The sequence below is a fragment of the Vicia villosa genome, linkage group LG1, assembly GCF_029867415.1.
Source record: "Vicia villosa cultivar HV-30 ecotype Madison, WI linkage group LG1, Vvil1.0, whole genome shotgun sequence".
NCBI lineage: Eukaryota > Viridiplantae > Streptophyta > Magnoliopsida > Fabales > Fabaceae > Vicia > Vicia villosa.
The window spans coordinates 47,377,059-47,393,202 of NC_081180.1; the positions used below are offsets into that span (position 1 = coordinate 47,377,059).

The 16,144-nt window shown below is 42.0% G+C and overlaps 1 protein-coding gene across 1 annotated transcript; it reads right to left on the reverse strand.

Moving 5' to 3' along the window:
- Positions 1 to 12,539: 12,539 nt before the first annotated feature.
- Positions 12,540 to 13,376, reverse strand: LOC131628440 (uncharacterized). Its single transcript, XM_058899307.1, has one exon. It carries the CDS (start codon positions 13,374 to 13,376, stop codon positions 12,540 to 12,542), a length of 837 nt encoding a protein of 278 aa, XP_058755290.1.
- Between the last annotated feature and the right edge of the window lie 2,768 nt (positions 13,377 to 16,144).

Here is a 16,144-nt window from a genome sequence, read left to right on the forward strand (position 1 = left end):
TTAAGCCTCAACTTGAATTTTCGCAAACGAGCAAACAATTTCTCAAGGTATACCAAATGTTCCTCCTCAGTTTGGGATTTTGCAATCATATCATCGACGTACACCTCAATCTCCTTATGGATCATATCATGGAAAAGGGTCACCATAGCTCGTTGATATGTTGCACCAACATTCTTAAGACCAAAAGGCATCACCTTATAACAATACGTACCCCACGGAGTGGTAAAAGTAGTCTTGGTCATATCTTCAGGAGCCATTTTTATTTGATTATAGCCAGAAAAACCATCCATGAAGGAGAACACCGAATACTGAGCAGTGTTGTCGACTAGCACATCAATATGAGGCAGAGGGAAATCATCCTTCGGACTTGCCCTATTCAAATCTCGGTAGTCAACACACATGCGTACCTTTCCGTCCTTCTTAGGAACGGGTACTATGTTTGCAATCCAAGGAGGATACTCACACACAGATAAGAAACCAGCCTTCAACTGTTTTTCAACTTCTTCCTTGATTTTCAAAGCCATATCAGGTCGAGTTCTTCGTGGTTTTTGCTTTACAGGCGAACATTCTGGTTTGAGAGGTAGCCTGTGCATAACTATATCCGTGTCTAAACCGGGCATGTCTTCATATGACCAGGCGAAGATATCAACATACTCTCGAAGCAACTCAATCAACCTTCTCTTTACATCACTTTCCAAAGCGGCACCTATCTTGACTTCTCTCTTTGTTTCTTCTGAACCGAGGTTGATGATTTCTATGGCTTCCTGATGTGGCTGAATAGATTTCTCCTCTTGTCTCAAAAGTCTTGCCAATTCCTCGGGGACTTCACAATCTTCCCCACTATCCTCATCAGCTTGGTCAATTGGATTCTCAAGGATATTAAGACGTGGAACTGTAACATTATCATTTTTGATGGAATTCGAGCCGGATCTGCACGATGGATGATTTATGCCTTAGAATGCAACACATAAAGAAGAAAAAGGGAAAAACTTTGCCATTTTTGAAAAAAAGTTTTTTTTTAAAGTAAAAACAAAAATGAAAGGAATGGAACAGTAATTGCATGCGAAGATATGATTTTCATTCAATATTAAACAAATTGAAACAACATGGGGGCCCTTCTTTGTACAAATGGTCAAAATGCTTAGGGCGAAGCATATGACTTATTGAAACAAGAAAATTACATCTCCATAAAAGTGACTCTGGGGATGTCCAAGATAGTCCAATTGTTGAGCTCCTGTCCAGGCGCAGCATGGCAAATGAATCTGGAGAGATCTTCTTCATCATCATCATCATCCACAGCGAGGACCTGACTTCCAGAACTGGTGCTTGCACTGACGAACACTTGAGAAATGGGGGGAATCACCTTCTTTCCAGGAATTATGCTGAGCTGAGTAGAAGAAGATGGTTGATACCCGAGGCCATACTTGTCTCGCTTCTCATGAACATCAATCAGCTTGCCCCAGGCACTATGGGGAGTACCAGCTTCTAAGAAGGCCTTAGCATCATTTAAAGACGAGAGTGGTGCTCCGAGTTCCCTCTTATTCTCAACCACGGGGAGTTTATCAACCGACACAATCTCTAAGGCCTGAAAAGGTGTCTCTTGTATCTCTCCTTCCACTTCAACATAACAGTATGATGCCAGATTATTGACTATCAAATCCTCTTCACCAGTGATCACAACAATCTTGTCGTTCACAACAAATTTCAAGCACTGATGGAGAGTAGATGTCACAGCTCCAGCAGCATGAATCCAAGGACGACCCAAGAGGCAAGTGTACGAAGGGTTTATATCCATAACGTAGAAGGCAATGTAGAACATGTGAGGACCAATCAAGACAGGCAGATCAATTTCTCCTTCTACGGACCTTCTAGAACCATCAAATGCTCTAACACTCATAGTGCATGGTCTCATCATAATCCCATCCATACTCGGCTTAAACAAAGTGGCCTTGGGCATCACATTAAGAGAAGAACCTGTATCAATCAGAACTCGAGACAACACAGCATCAAGACACTTGACGGAGATATGCAATGCTTTGTTATGTGCCCTACCCTCAGGTGGAAGTTCATCATCAGAAAAACCCAAATAATTACCAGCAGCAATGTTGGTCACAACCCCTTCGAACTGAGGTACAGTAATATCTTGAGTTACGTGAGCGGAAGCCAGAACTTTCATCAGAGCATCACGATGAGCTTCAGAGTGTACCAAGAGAGACAAGATGGAGATCTTGGCTTGGGTCTGATCAAGTTGGTCAATCACTTTGTAATCACTTTTCTTAATGATTTTCAAGAGTTGTTCGGCATCTTGGGCATTACGTGTTACAGGAGGATCAACAGCAACTTGCTTTCCTTTTGCTTGTGTACTAGCCTCTTTGTTGGTCTCTTTAGGAGGCGGAGGAGGGGCAGCAAAGATTCGACCACTACGGGTAATGCCACTAGTGCCAGTAATATTAATGATGCTCGAATTACCCATTGGAGGACAATCATATTTCTTCCCTCGAATATACACGGCATTATAGCTCCAAGGGACAGCCTTAGAATCATTCACAAGAGACGAGGTTGGAGGAGTCGAAGGAGCATTTGGAACCTGAATAACCAATGGAGTCCTCGGAGCCTGAATGACCAAGGGAGTACTCGGAGCACGAATGACCAAAGGAGTACTCTGATTCTTTGACACCTCAGCAGGATAGTAAGGTATCTCTAGAGTAGCCACATCTTCGACAGGAACGACCCTTTCCACTCTAAGAACACCTTCATCCATTAGTTTCTGGATTTCTTCTTTCAACCTAGTGCATTCCTCAGGGTTAGAAGAACATTGCAAACAGTAGTCGTGTAGTTCACACAAAACCTTTTGTTGCATAAGATATTCTCTGACAACTGCTAGCGGCATCCTTACCTCATTAACATCACTTACTAGGGTCTGATCATCACATGACTCAATAGCATTGGTCGCACCAGCATGAGGAGGCATAGGATTATTCTGCACATTAGGACCAGTAGGAGTGAACGAGATGAGCTTGTCATCGAGAAGATCCTGGACTTTGTATTTTAATGCTTTACACTTTTCAATCGTATGGCCTGGAGCGCCTGAGTGGAATTCACAGCGAGCATTAGCATCATATCCTGGAGGAAGAGGGCTAGGCGGAGGGCCCATTTCACGGAGTTGCACCAACTGACCAGCAAGTAATTGGGGAAGGAGCTGTGCATATGGCATCGGAATTGGATCTATACGCCTATCAGGGTACCTCTGCCTTTGTGGAGCTCTTTGACCTTGAGGCCTAGGATTCTGTTGACGATTCTGAGGAGCAGCAACTTGTGGTTGTGGTACGAAAGGCTGTTGGGGTGCCATCCATGGTTGTGGAAATGCAGCAGCGTATGCCTGAGGGGCATACGGATTGGGAACAGTATATGGCATCGGGTAGTAAGGAGGTGGAACAGCAGAGTATACTGGAGTTCTACCTTGGTCAACTGAAGCAGTACTGGTTTCACCTTCTTTCTTCTTCACAAACCCAAAATACGGCTTCTTACCATTACCACTTGAGTTGCTAGGACTAGTAACACCTTGAATGGTACCAGCTTTTACACAGTTCTCAACCCGTTCACCAATGATAACCACATCTGAGAAGGACGGAGAAGTATTACTAACCATGTGTTGAAGGTACGGCCCTTTCAGAGTACCCATAAACAGATCAATCAATTCTCGGTCAAGAAGAGGAGGTTGAACTCGAGCAGCAAGTTCACGCCACCTCTGGGCATATTCTTTGAAAGATTCTTCAGACTTTTGTGACATATTTTGTAGTTGGGCACGGCTAGGAGCCATAGCAGTATTGTAGTGGTATTGTTTCAGAAAGGCATCAACAAGTCCTCCCCAAGTACTGACATTGGCCCTCTCAAGTTTCATATACCACTCCAACGGAGCTCCTGTGAGACTGTCCTGGAAGAAATGCATAAGCAGAGGTTCGTTCTCGGCGTGAGCGGCCATCTTACGACAGTAAGAACGAATGTGAGTTTCTGGACAAGTAACTCCCTTGTACTTATCAAAATCTGGCACCTTGAACTTCGGTGGAATAACAATTCCAGGTACCAAGCTCAGGGCAGCGGTATCGAAACTCGAAGTTTTAGCAACCTCAACGGCCTTAAGGCGTTCTTCGAGAGCTTGGTACATCTTAGCAGTCTCGGTCAACTCAGCAGTAAGATCATGTTCAAGATCAATAGCCTCATGGTGGTCATCCACTACCTTTGCTATACCCTCAACAGGAATCTCCTTAGTTTTTACTCCCCCATCAGCAGAGTTAGTAGGAGTATCCTTGATCAATCCAGCAACGCTCTTTCTGAGCTCTTCTTGTCCTTGGACAACGACATGGAGAGTCTCCATAAGTTGGGTCATTCTTTCCCCCATAACATCCATATCCCTACGGAGGGCCGCTTGATTCTGTTCGAACTGATCCATGATTCTCTCGTTGCTCCTGGTGCGGTAAGGATGTAAGAAAGTCAGCTTCGTCGTCGGAAAAGAAATCTGTGTTGTAAGGGACCCCAATTAGTGTCTTGTATAATAACCTGAAAAATGCAATGTGACAATGTGAATGGATGTGTGCATGTGTGCATATGATGTGTTGTGTCATTTTCAGGGTATCCAAAGTAAGATTGATAGTCAAGAACAAATAACAACGTGACGAGAGAGATATCAAGTGAATACGGAAAGCAATTCATTTCATTCATAATAGCCCCCTAAGGCGAGTAGGTTCAAACACAAATAACAATGTTTCAATATAAAGAGCAATAGAGACCCCATCCAACAAATCTGGTGGTGATCTACAAACAAATTCAATTATCAATTCATCTCAATGTAGAACAAAGGCCCTCCTTGTCTGAAATGGGCGTCACTCCACTTCTTTGTTTCGTCAAATAGCTTCTTAGTCGTCTCCCGATCTCTTCCTTTGACAAGGCTTTGGATCACTTCATCCTTTCGGAACAACTGCGTGTCTAGATTCTTGCAGCAATCCCTAAGTTCGTCACACCCTTTGCATTCTGGGATATAGGTCTTCTCAAGTGCATTTGCTTCACTCATCATTTGATCTCTGAGCTTGACATTCTCTTCAGCTAGTCGGGCGGTGCGAAGGTGACTTCCTTTCAATTGGGTCTCAACTGCTATTCTCTGAGTGGTCTCTTCTTCCAGTTTCCTCTTCATGGTCCTCAACTCATATTTGGTTTCTTTCTCCAGTCGGAGCTTGTGGGCTTTCAGGTCTTCTTGGTACTCTCGTCTGAGCTTCTCTTTTTCTTCCTTTATAATCTTTTCTATAACCTTTTGAGGGTCTTCAGTAGGAGCAACAACAGCTTTTCCGTCCTTTTCAGTTCTAACTCTCTTCCTGGCTTGAGAAGACTCTCCTTTGAGAGTTTTAAGTTCACGGGCCAGTTCATTCTTTGTCTGTTTAAGGAAATAGCGCTTCAAATCCATATCCCTATCTTTCTCTTTCAGTCTCAAATTGGCGACGCGGACCTGGTCAAAACGTTCCCTTGACACCATAGTTTCCGATATCTTCGGAGGTTGTGCATACAAGAGAGGGACCCTCGGGAATGGTAACAAAAGTGTCTTGACTCTCTCCTTAACCCAATCGGTATAGGGCTCCATAGCAATGGCATTCTTGGCTCCCAGAGTGGATCTCTCACCTATATGAATGTTATTCCAGGCTTTCCTGATTTCCTCAAGCGCTACAGGGTCAGCTCCCTTTTCAAAGTACACGGATTGGTAAATCTCCCTATCCGAAGGCCCACTCTTCATGGTATAAACCAACTGACGAAGAGCTAGAATTGGGTTGTAGTTAATACATCCTCTTGTCCCAATGAGCGGGACGTTACCAAAGTTTCCGCACCTAATAATGACTTCAGATATGCCTGTTCGGAATTGATACCATACGATATCGTTTGCAGTAAGTCCCATGATTCTCTGAGACCATTTCTGAGTAGAGGTAACAAACGGACCACTAGCAGGCAAGTGAGATTTGAACCATTTATATAACAGCGGCAAGCAACCTCGAATAGCCCCCCTTTTACCATGCCTAGAGTGAATAGAATAATATGTGTCAGCCAATAGGGTGGGTATTGGATTCTTGTCCATAAAAAGACATAGAGCAGCCAAATCAACGAACTTGTGAATGTTGGGAAACATCACAATTCCATAGATCAGAGCGGCCAAAATAGCATTGAAAGCCTACCATATTCCTTTGTCAGCAAAATCTTGAGCTTTTTCAACCAGGAAACTCATGTAGAAGCCATGAGTATCACCATTCTTCTTCCAGTTATCATGAACATCTCCCAAGCTCAAATAAAGAGCGTTGGCAATGTAATCCAACCTAGGTTTCTCTGGGACACAAACAAAAGGCACTCTGTGTTGAATCTTGATGTTGAGGAGGTAAGAGTACTCTTCGAGAGTGGGAGCTAGCTGATAATCTGAAAATGTGAAACAACGGATATCTGGGTCGTAGAACTGAAGAAGAGTAGATAAGGCCCATTCGTCGACACGCGAGTACAGAAGAGATAATATGTTGCCATAATTGTCACCGAACACTGTTTCATTATGACCAGTGACCAATTCACCCAATTGTCCCAATTGAACCATACCCTCGCGATGGAAAGTATAAGTGTGTGTGCGCCTTGTAGCTCCTTGATTGACGGTCACGTTGTTATCCATCCTTGACAGAGATTGATATTTTCTGGATACCCTGAAAAATGACATGCAAATGAGAATTAACTTTTTCTTTTCTTTTTTTTTTTTCCTTTTTTTTTTTGAAATGTAAACATGCTATGATGAAAATGATGCATATTGGGTCTCCACGACATAGAGGGACCAAGGCAATAATTCTGAGCAAGAAGATATCATAGGATCAAAGGTCCGGCATAGATCAGAGAACCAGAAGAACCATAATCATCAATAGAACCAAATAGTCAACAACAGAACCAAATAGTCACCAACAGAACCAAATAGTCACCAACAGAACCAAATAGTCACCAACGGTACCTGTCATGTATATCCCTCCCCACTCACGGGTGTAGTCTAGGTCAGGGTAGGTCAAAATGGCAACCAGCGTTATCAGTCCTCCTGAGGCACCAATGTTGTTGCATCTACATGCCAACAATGATACCCCATTTGGACCTCGACTGGGCGTGGGTCTCATGATCGCACTAGACAAGACCTGACATCTCATCGGCGTCATGACTATCCACTCTATCCTAGGTATCCTATGTGTCACTCTGGCCTGGGTATTGGGCCTTTTACCTCATAGAAACAATCCCACCCAACCTGCAAAACAGAACAGAAGACCCCAAGGAACACAGAATATAATCCATATGCATGATGTGCAAACAGAAATAAACATGATATGCAAGCAGAAAAATAAACATGCAAACATATATACAAGGTATAGACATAAAAACAAATAAACACCCAGTAAATAAACAAACAAACGCAGGCTAGGATCGACTCGCTAAGGATGGACCAGCAACAGGTCTAGCAACATCCCCAGCAGAGTCGCCAGCTGTCGCACGCTCGCGAAAAAATGAACAGAGTCGCCACCAATATATTTATCCCATAAGGGAAAGGAATATCAGAAAACCTAACAAAGGAAGGAACGGGGTCTTGCGACCAGAGAATCAAGGTACGGGAGTCGGTTACGCAAGGGGAAGGTATTAGCACCCCTCACGCCCATCGTACTCGATGGTATCCACCTATGTTTGTTTCTATCTAAAGGGTGTGTATGTCTATGTCTATATGCGAAATGTATGCAAAATGTAGGGAAAAGAAAGAATTGTACTCGCACGGGCCCTACCCCGCTGCCTACGTATCCTTTTCAGGAATCAGAGTTACCGTAGCTCGGCTAAAGATTTTCTGTTTGTTTTTGTGTTTTTTAGTTGGGCGGCGTTAACGCTCACGCTCTTGCATAAAGGATCGCCTAGGATGCAATGGAGCGGAGATAACTTGCCCTTAAGAAAAGAAAAAAGAGATTGGTTTGTGTCTTTTAGGGTAATTCCATGATGACAAAACCTACTACAAGGTCTCGCATCACTTCCTCACTTTTGTTTTAAATCTGACCATTTATTAGTGTTTTATGAAGTACTTTTGGTTGGTGTTTTTTATGGGGATTTTTAATTTGTGACTTAGATCATACCAAAAAGAGTTTTTGTCTGTTTTTGAATATTTAGAGAACGCACATCGAGGCCTACGCCACAATCGTTTCTCTAAATAACGGTTAAGAAATACATCGAGATCTACATTCCAATCATTTCTTTTCCGTTTAGTAGAAATAAAAAAGGAGTTCCTTTGTGAATATTTAGAGAATGCACATCGAGGCCTACGCCACAATCGTTTCTCTAAATAACGGTTAAGAAATACATCGAGGCTTCACACCTCAACCATTTCTTCTCCGCTAAGTAGGAAAGAACATACATCGAGGCCTACGCCTCAATCATTTCTTTCCTACCATGAAATATAGCAACGGTATGATCTTCATCGGTTTTTTATTAAGTATTTTAAAAGTTGAAAAGAAGAAGAATGAAAGGGAACTAGCCTATTTCCTAATCTATGTTTATTCAAGAGAAATCCTAAGTCTAATGATCACTATAAATTGCATAAATGCATCGAAAATAATAGACAAAAACTAAACAGTTCATCAAGGAACATATAAAGCAAACAAAAGGGATTTTATCATACCCAAAATTATTTACAAAAGGAAACCAAATTACAAGTATACTATGAAAGCAATGATTTATTTAAAGGTATCGAAACAATTAAAAATCAACAAAAATATGACAATTATTTACATACCCAAAAACAATTTTTATGTATTTTTGTATTTCATGGAAATTGCAATTATCAAATAGGAAATAAAAGAAAACACATTTTTATTATTTATTTTTTTAAAAAAACTGCCAACAGAGGGGGTGAATTAGCAATTTCAATATGAACTGACTTCTTGTTCAGTGGCGTATCCGGGCCAAACAGGAGGGTGTGATTATTAACAAGATGCTAGGCCCAATTACGAGGCTGTAGGTGCATTAGCAAAGCGAGGGTGTGATCTAGAAAAGGTAACAAAGTCCAGGATCGTGAGGCCCAGCGTCACAAACCAATTAATCCATCTCTATTTCATTATTGTTTCATTATTGACACAGCAAGCACTTATTATTATCATGATGTAAGAAAAGAAAATAAGTGTAGCATGTGAACCTTTTATCAATTGGTGCAGGCTCCACTTAAGTGAGTAAGACAAAAACAAAATTCAGCTAATCACACAGGGCCACGTCACTACTCAATTATTGCAACACCAAAAGAGTTGGAAAGAGAACCAGTAAGGCAGCGCCACGCACGCAGACGGAGGGAGACATGTTAAGCAGACTCAACCGCCGGAGATAATCACCGATCACCTTCTCCGGCGTGCACCACCGTCCTCCGCCGCGACTCAAGTCCAGAAAAACAAAACTCAACCACTATTCTACTCGTAATCTCGCACTGAATCTAGATCCGGTCTCCATTCTTTTTGATTCCTCTTCTAATCCTCTAACCGAAGGCAATTGTAAAACCCTAGCTAACAAGATTTTCACTAACACTTGTTCTGATTTCAATTTCATACTCACACGCATTCAGAGAACCTAAGCACATAATCTAAACACGTAAACCGCGTACACAAATAGAATCAATCTTCAGAATCAACAAGCAGAATACAGAGAGAGCAAAACTAGCTTAGATATTGGCAAATGCGCATGTTAGCGTTATGATGCTGAGGCAGATCTGAACACTTACTTGTTTGACGAATCTTTGAATGAAGAGCAAGGATGAAGCTCCGCAACTCCTTAGCCGATGAACGCGAGACCGAGATGATATGAGCTAAGCTTCAGGTTCGAATCCGATCTTCAAGAGATAACGCTCAGAGATCTCGTGTGTTGGGGTGATGCTTAGATCTTGTTCAAGGATATGCGGCGTACACGACGAAAGTGATGATGATGCTTTGTTGAAGCTTGACGAAGATTGTTGCCGATTGATGAAGGTGACGATGGAGTATGGTGGTTGTTGTGAGTGTGATGATGGTCATGGAGATTGAAGGAGGTTGAAGCTATGGAGGTTGAAAAACGGTTATGAGTTTGTTATGGCGGTTATGGTAGTTACATGGAGATGAAGGTGAGAGAGAGAAAATAGAGAGAGAGAATGATGAGAAAGGTAAGGGATGAAGAGAGGGCTCGAGGGGAGTGAGAAGAGAGGTTTTGGGATGATGGTGTGAAGTGAATCCCTCCCAGGTGAATGAGTGGTGGCAGCTTTATATAGGGAGTATGTGAGCTTCCTCTTTGGTGAATGAGAGAGGTGGGGCCTGTAGTGTAGATTTGCAAACTTAATGAACAAGTTTGCAACTTACAGTAACTTTCACGTGCCTTTTCCTTTTCAGCTTTTGTGCATGGGCTTTTGTAGTAAGGGCTGGTGATGCAAAGGTTCATGGATTACTCGTTCCAACAATGTTCATGACACTCACTTTGGGTGTTCATAACTTCCTCTACAAGTTCTCAAAAGGTGTAATCTTGACATCAATTTGAAAAGAACATGAGATAGTGCAAGTTTCGTGTTGGGAAGATTGGAGTTGCAAGCTTGCAAGTCATTCAAACTCGCCTGGAAACATGGATGCGCATCTGGAATATGCCACGCGCGCATGACCTGGATCTGATGCTTGTGCCTTGGCAAGAATACGGTTAGGTTGGAGGATGACTTTGCAGTCTCATAACTTGCTCAATATGTGTCCAAAATCAATATTGCTGGGCTTATTAAGTAGAGGACATGGCAAGGAGTGGTTTAGAATCAAGCTTGTTCAAGATGGTGGCTTGTGGAGGAAGAAATTTGAGTTTGAGTCTGGCCCACCATGTGTTTGACAAAAAGCCTTGCGCATGCCTTGAACTTCTGCTCAGCCAGACGCATCATTGTGACTTGATGAGGACATGACTTTGAAAACTTACATCTCATTCCATATTTGTCCAATTATGCCAATTCTTGTTTCAATGGATAGAGGGGATGGCAAGGAAAAGAATGATACCAAGTTTGCATTCATGGCATTTTTGTAGGGCTCAAAAAATGGCTGGAGATTTGGCATGCCATGTGTTTGTGAAAATGCCAGGTCATGACCTGACTTGTGACCTGAAATGTGACTTGATTCAAATGAGTTTCCAGCAACTTCTGAACACTTTGACTCTTCATACAAGCTTCAAATGAAAAAGTGTCCAACTACAAAGTTGTTCTCCTCCATGAGAGGAACAACTTTGATGTTGGAAATTTCTTCAAAAAATGTCATTTGCCACGTGTAAATCAGGGCTGAAGTGGACTGCTCATCAAGATTCAAAGTGCCAAAATATTTTCTAAGTGTTGAAATTTTCCATTTTTGTCTCTTTTTTGCAACTTTTTGTCGAACTCCCGATTTTATCCATTCTTCGACTTTTCTTGATTAATTTTCCACCAAAAGTCAATATTTGAATAATTTTCCGATTTTGACCCGAAAGTCAACTGTTCCGACTTTTCCGACTATTGATGAAATTCCCGATTAAACCTCTTCCAATCAATTCTAGTCAAACGAACACCTCCACAAGGTCAGCATGAGAAGTTTTCCGCACATAGGAGCTATTCCTGATTAAGTGTTGATCAGAAAGTCAACGGGTTGACTTTGGTCAAAGAAACCCTGGCTTAAAGAACCAGACGATTTGCAAGCTTGCCCTGATTTGAAGTAGAGAGACACCCCAATCCAGGAGGACTTCAATGAACATAGAGCCACATGATTACCTCAGTTTCCTTATTCTCTTGATCAAACTTCTTTGCACTAGAGCCTTTTCTTGCTAGCCTTTGAATAGTACCCATGGTATGGATGCATGCATGTGGATTATGACCTAGGTGATGTATGTACATGAATGCAAAACCTAAGCCAGTTAGAAGTAAAGGGTAGGACAAATTTGGGGTATGACAGTAACAATATTGATGCAATTCAACCATATATTCCTAACTTGCCAAGGAACCTTATGCGGAGAATTGAAAGCTTTGACAACTGCGGTTGAGTCCGTCTCTAACCAAATATTATTCCAATTTCTCGCAAAGGCGAACTCAATTGCTAGGATAGCACCATAGAGTTCGGCCGTGAGAGAATTGGCTCCATCCAAACAAGATGCGAATGCTCCCAAAAAAGCACCATCACTGTTTCTAGCTATCCCACCACAACCAGAAGGACCCGGTAAAGTAGCAGCCCCGTCACAATTAATTTTGAACCAATCATTAGGAGGGGGCTTCCAAATAACCTCCAATATATTCAGAGCTCTAGGCGGACGGATAGAGACATCGAAACTCTTTATAATCATAAAATATTCCATGTTGATATAAGAACTAACAGAGGAACAATTCCCCGCTAAGGAGACAACGTCAAGAATATAAGAAATGGAGGAAGAAACAGAACAAAACATGTTATGGAATCTAACCTTGTTTCTAGCTATCCAAATTGCATTGAAGATGAAAATGAAAGCCGCTGTCGAGATCATTTTGCATTGGGCAGAAAAGGCCTTTTACAAATGCTCCAAATGTCGGGCCATCCGGAGATAGGAAAGGGAAGATTAAGAATGTTTTGCAGCCATTTCCAAAGATAAGAGGCATAATCACAATCGAAAAAAAGGTGTTGATCGGTTTCTTCTGCTGCACAACACAGGCCACATTTGGAAGCCATAGAGAAATTCCGACGTCTCCATTGCTCATCCGTTGGCACCTTCCGATGCAAAATTCTCCAAACCAAACAAGATCTTGACGGAGGTATAGATTTGGCCCAAATCCACCGCCACCACTCTTTCCGATTACCGTTAAGCCGCTTAAACTCATACACAAGCTTTGTAGATAAATCACCAAACTGAGAGTGAGACCAAACACGCCTATCCTGCAAGGGCTCTATAGGAATGTGACATTTAGAAATTTGCACTTGCATATAAGGAGGAATGATGGTGTCAGCTTTAGAAAAGTCCCAATTGCCATTGACAATGATACTGCTTACATTTTGATCCTTAATCGATGTCAGGTCAGTGAAGCTACTAAACAGCGGCGCACCACACCAATTATCATACCATGAGCTAATATCCTTACCGTTGCCCAGGCACCAAGAAGAGTTTGCAAGAACAGAGGGCATCTCCGATTTGACGCTAGACCAAATGGAAGAGAAGATATAATGATTAATGATCTTGTGTTTTCTCATAACTCTCTGCCTCATAAGGATGGCCCAGGAGTCCGAAGAAGAAAGAAGATCCCAAGCCAGCTTAAGATTCGAAGCTTCATTAAGCTTAACTAAAGATCGCAGCCCAAGGCCGCCTTCATCAGTAGGAAGACACATATCACTTCAAGCCACGGTAACCACTTTGGTTTTATTGGAATCACCACTCCAAATAAAACACTTAATCGCGCGCTCCAGACGGCGCATAAGAGAAATCGGCCATGAATAAATGGACATGCTATGAGTTAACATCCCTTGAATAGAGGACTTCACTAATTCCACCCTACTGGCAAAGGACAGCAGAGAACCTTTCCAAGAAGACAGTTTATTTATGATTTTGTCTGCTATAGGTTGTAAAAACACAGCTCTCGGTTTACCTTTAAAAATCGGGACGCCAAGGTAGGAAAAAGGTTGCGATCCTATCTTGAAACCCGATAGATCAGCCATGATATTAAGCCTGGAACTAGACATAGCACCTCCAAAAATGAAGGATTTGTCACAATTAACCACTTGTCCCGAGAATGCAGCATATGCCTGAAAAGTGGAGATGAGAGTTCTGACATTTGAAATTTTACCTTTACAAAAAATGAGAATGTCGTCCGCGTACAAGATGTGAGATGGAACCAGAGAGTTGTTAGGCCCCTTGATTAATTCCAGCTTATGACAAGAAACTACTTGCTTGAGCAGTCTGCTAAGAACCTCTTCTGCGAGACAAAAAAGTAGTGGGGACAGCGGATCGCCCTGTCGAACACCGCGGGAGCACTTGAAAAAGCCACTGAGAGCACCATTGATGTTGATAGACAGATTTGCAGAATTGAGAATAATGTTAATCCACTCACATAATTTGCTATTAAAACCAAACTTTTGGAGGACTTTCAACAAGAAGCGCCAATCAAGCGTATCGAAATTCTTTGCTATGTCCACCTTGAAAGCCAAATTCCCACACCAAGCTTTAGAGTCAAGCATATTGAAAGCCTCCGATGCCAAAGCAATGCAGTCATGGATATGTCTACCATGGATAAAACCCCTTTGTTCTGGAGAAACTAGCGAAGGCATGATAGCCGCGATTCTATCTGCTATAATTTTGGAAATAAGCTTGAACTTGAAATTGGAAACCGCAATAGGCCGGAACTGATCAAGAGAGTTAGCTCCAGTAACTTTAGGAATAAGAATAATAGTGTTAGAATTATATCCAGGCAGCACCCAGCCAGAAATAAAGAATTGAAGAACCGCCTTTGAGACGTCGCCTTTGATGATGTCCCAATATGTCTGGTAGAACACAGCTCCAAAACCATCCAGACCCGGGGCACTATCTTTGTTCAAGTTAAAAACCGCAACCTTAATTTCCTCCATAGAAGGGAGCAAAGTCAGAATGGCATTTGTATTGTCATCCACCAGAGTAGGAATAACATCGTCCACCACCGTAAAATCCTGCACAAGAGCATTGTTAGTGGAAAAAAGAGTTTTAAAATAATTAACTGCGTAGTCCGCAATATCCTTGGAATCCGATAGCAGAGTATCTCCATTTCTCAGCATAGATATAGGCCGAAATTTTTGCTTGATTTTGGAAATCCGGTGAAAGTATCCAGTGTTACGATCCCCCTCTAGCTGCCACTTGACTCTAGCTTTTCCTCTCCAGAAATGTTCTTCAGTCTCTAAAGCCTTAGTAAGATTAGTTTGGGCTTCCTTCTCTTGGTTCTTAAGGATTTCACTACTGCCATCATGCTGAATAAGGCCTTGTATATGATTAAGATTCTCTTTTGCATCTCTAACATTGGTCGTGAGATTCCCAAAGATGTTCTTATTCCAGCCCCTAAGTTCTTTTTCCAGTAGCTGGAGCTTTTTAGTAAGCACAAACATGGGGCAACCGATAATCTCCCGAGACCACAACAACTTGATTAACTTCTTGCACTGCTCATGAACCGTCCAAGCACTCAGAAATTTAAACTGAGCAACAAATTTACTCAAATTAATGTGAAATTCCAACAACAGAGGGTAGTGGTCGGAATAAACTTTGGCCAAAGTAGAAACCGACAAACTGCAGCAAGCATCAATCCAGAGGAGATTCCCAATGCACCTATCGAGTCTCCTTTCAACCAACATCGGATAGTCTCGCTTATTAGACCAAGTAAATTCCGCTCCAATGGTAAGAAAAAGAATGAGATTATTCGAGTCGATCCAATTTTTAAATTCTGACATTGGCATCTTGGCGGGGCTGTTCCTACCTCTGTGCTCATGAGCACCAACAATAGAGTTGAAATCACCATAGAAAGCCCAAGGACAGATGTGAGCAGTTTGTAAGTCATTAAGATCTTTCCAAAGCTCCCTCCTTTTAATGATATTAGTAGAAGCATAAATAACCGCTACGGCTATCAAATAATTGTCAAGAGAGAAAGAGAAAGCAAAGTATTGGTCAGACTCTGCAATGAAATTAGGGTGTAAGTCTAGGCTGCAGAATCCCCAAAGGGAGGGATGCACCAAACTATTTACAGAGAAGGGTTTGAAACCTAATTTATGGAACCAATTCATCGGAAAGTTTGCAAACTCCATCTTCGGTTCTGCAATGAAAATAAAATCTGGATTGTGAAGCTTAATCAATCTCTTTAAGGCTAATCTAGAAGGAGCATTAGCCACACCCCTTATATTCCAATACAAGCACTTCATGAGAATGACAGAGCTGGTCCTGCTTGAGACCTATTGAGAGATTTTGATTTGTTTCTAGCTGCTTGTTTCTTTTTGAGGATGGATACCACATTAGTGAAAGCACCATCAAGGACTGACTCTTCTTCAAGATCAACAAGACCAGCCCAGGAATTCTGCATTAATATAGCATCCTCATTCTGGACAGACTTTCCTCTATCCACAGCAAGTTGAGTAGGTCCTACAAA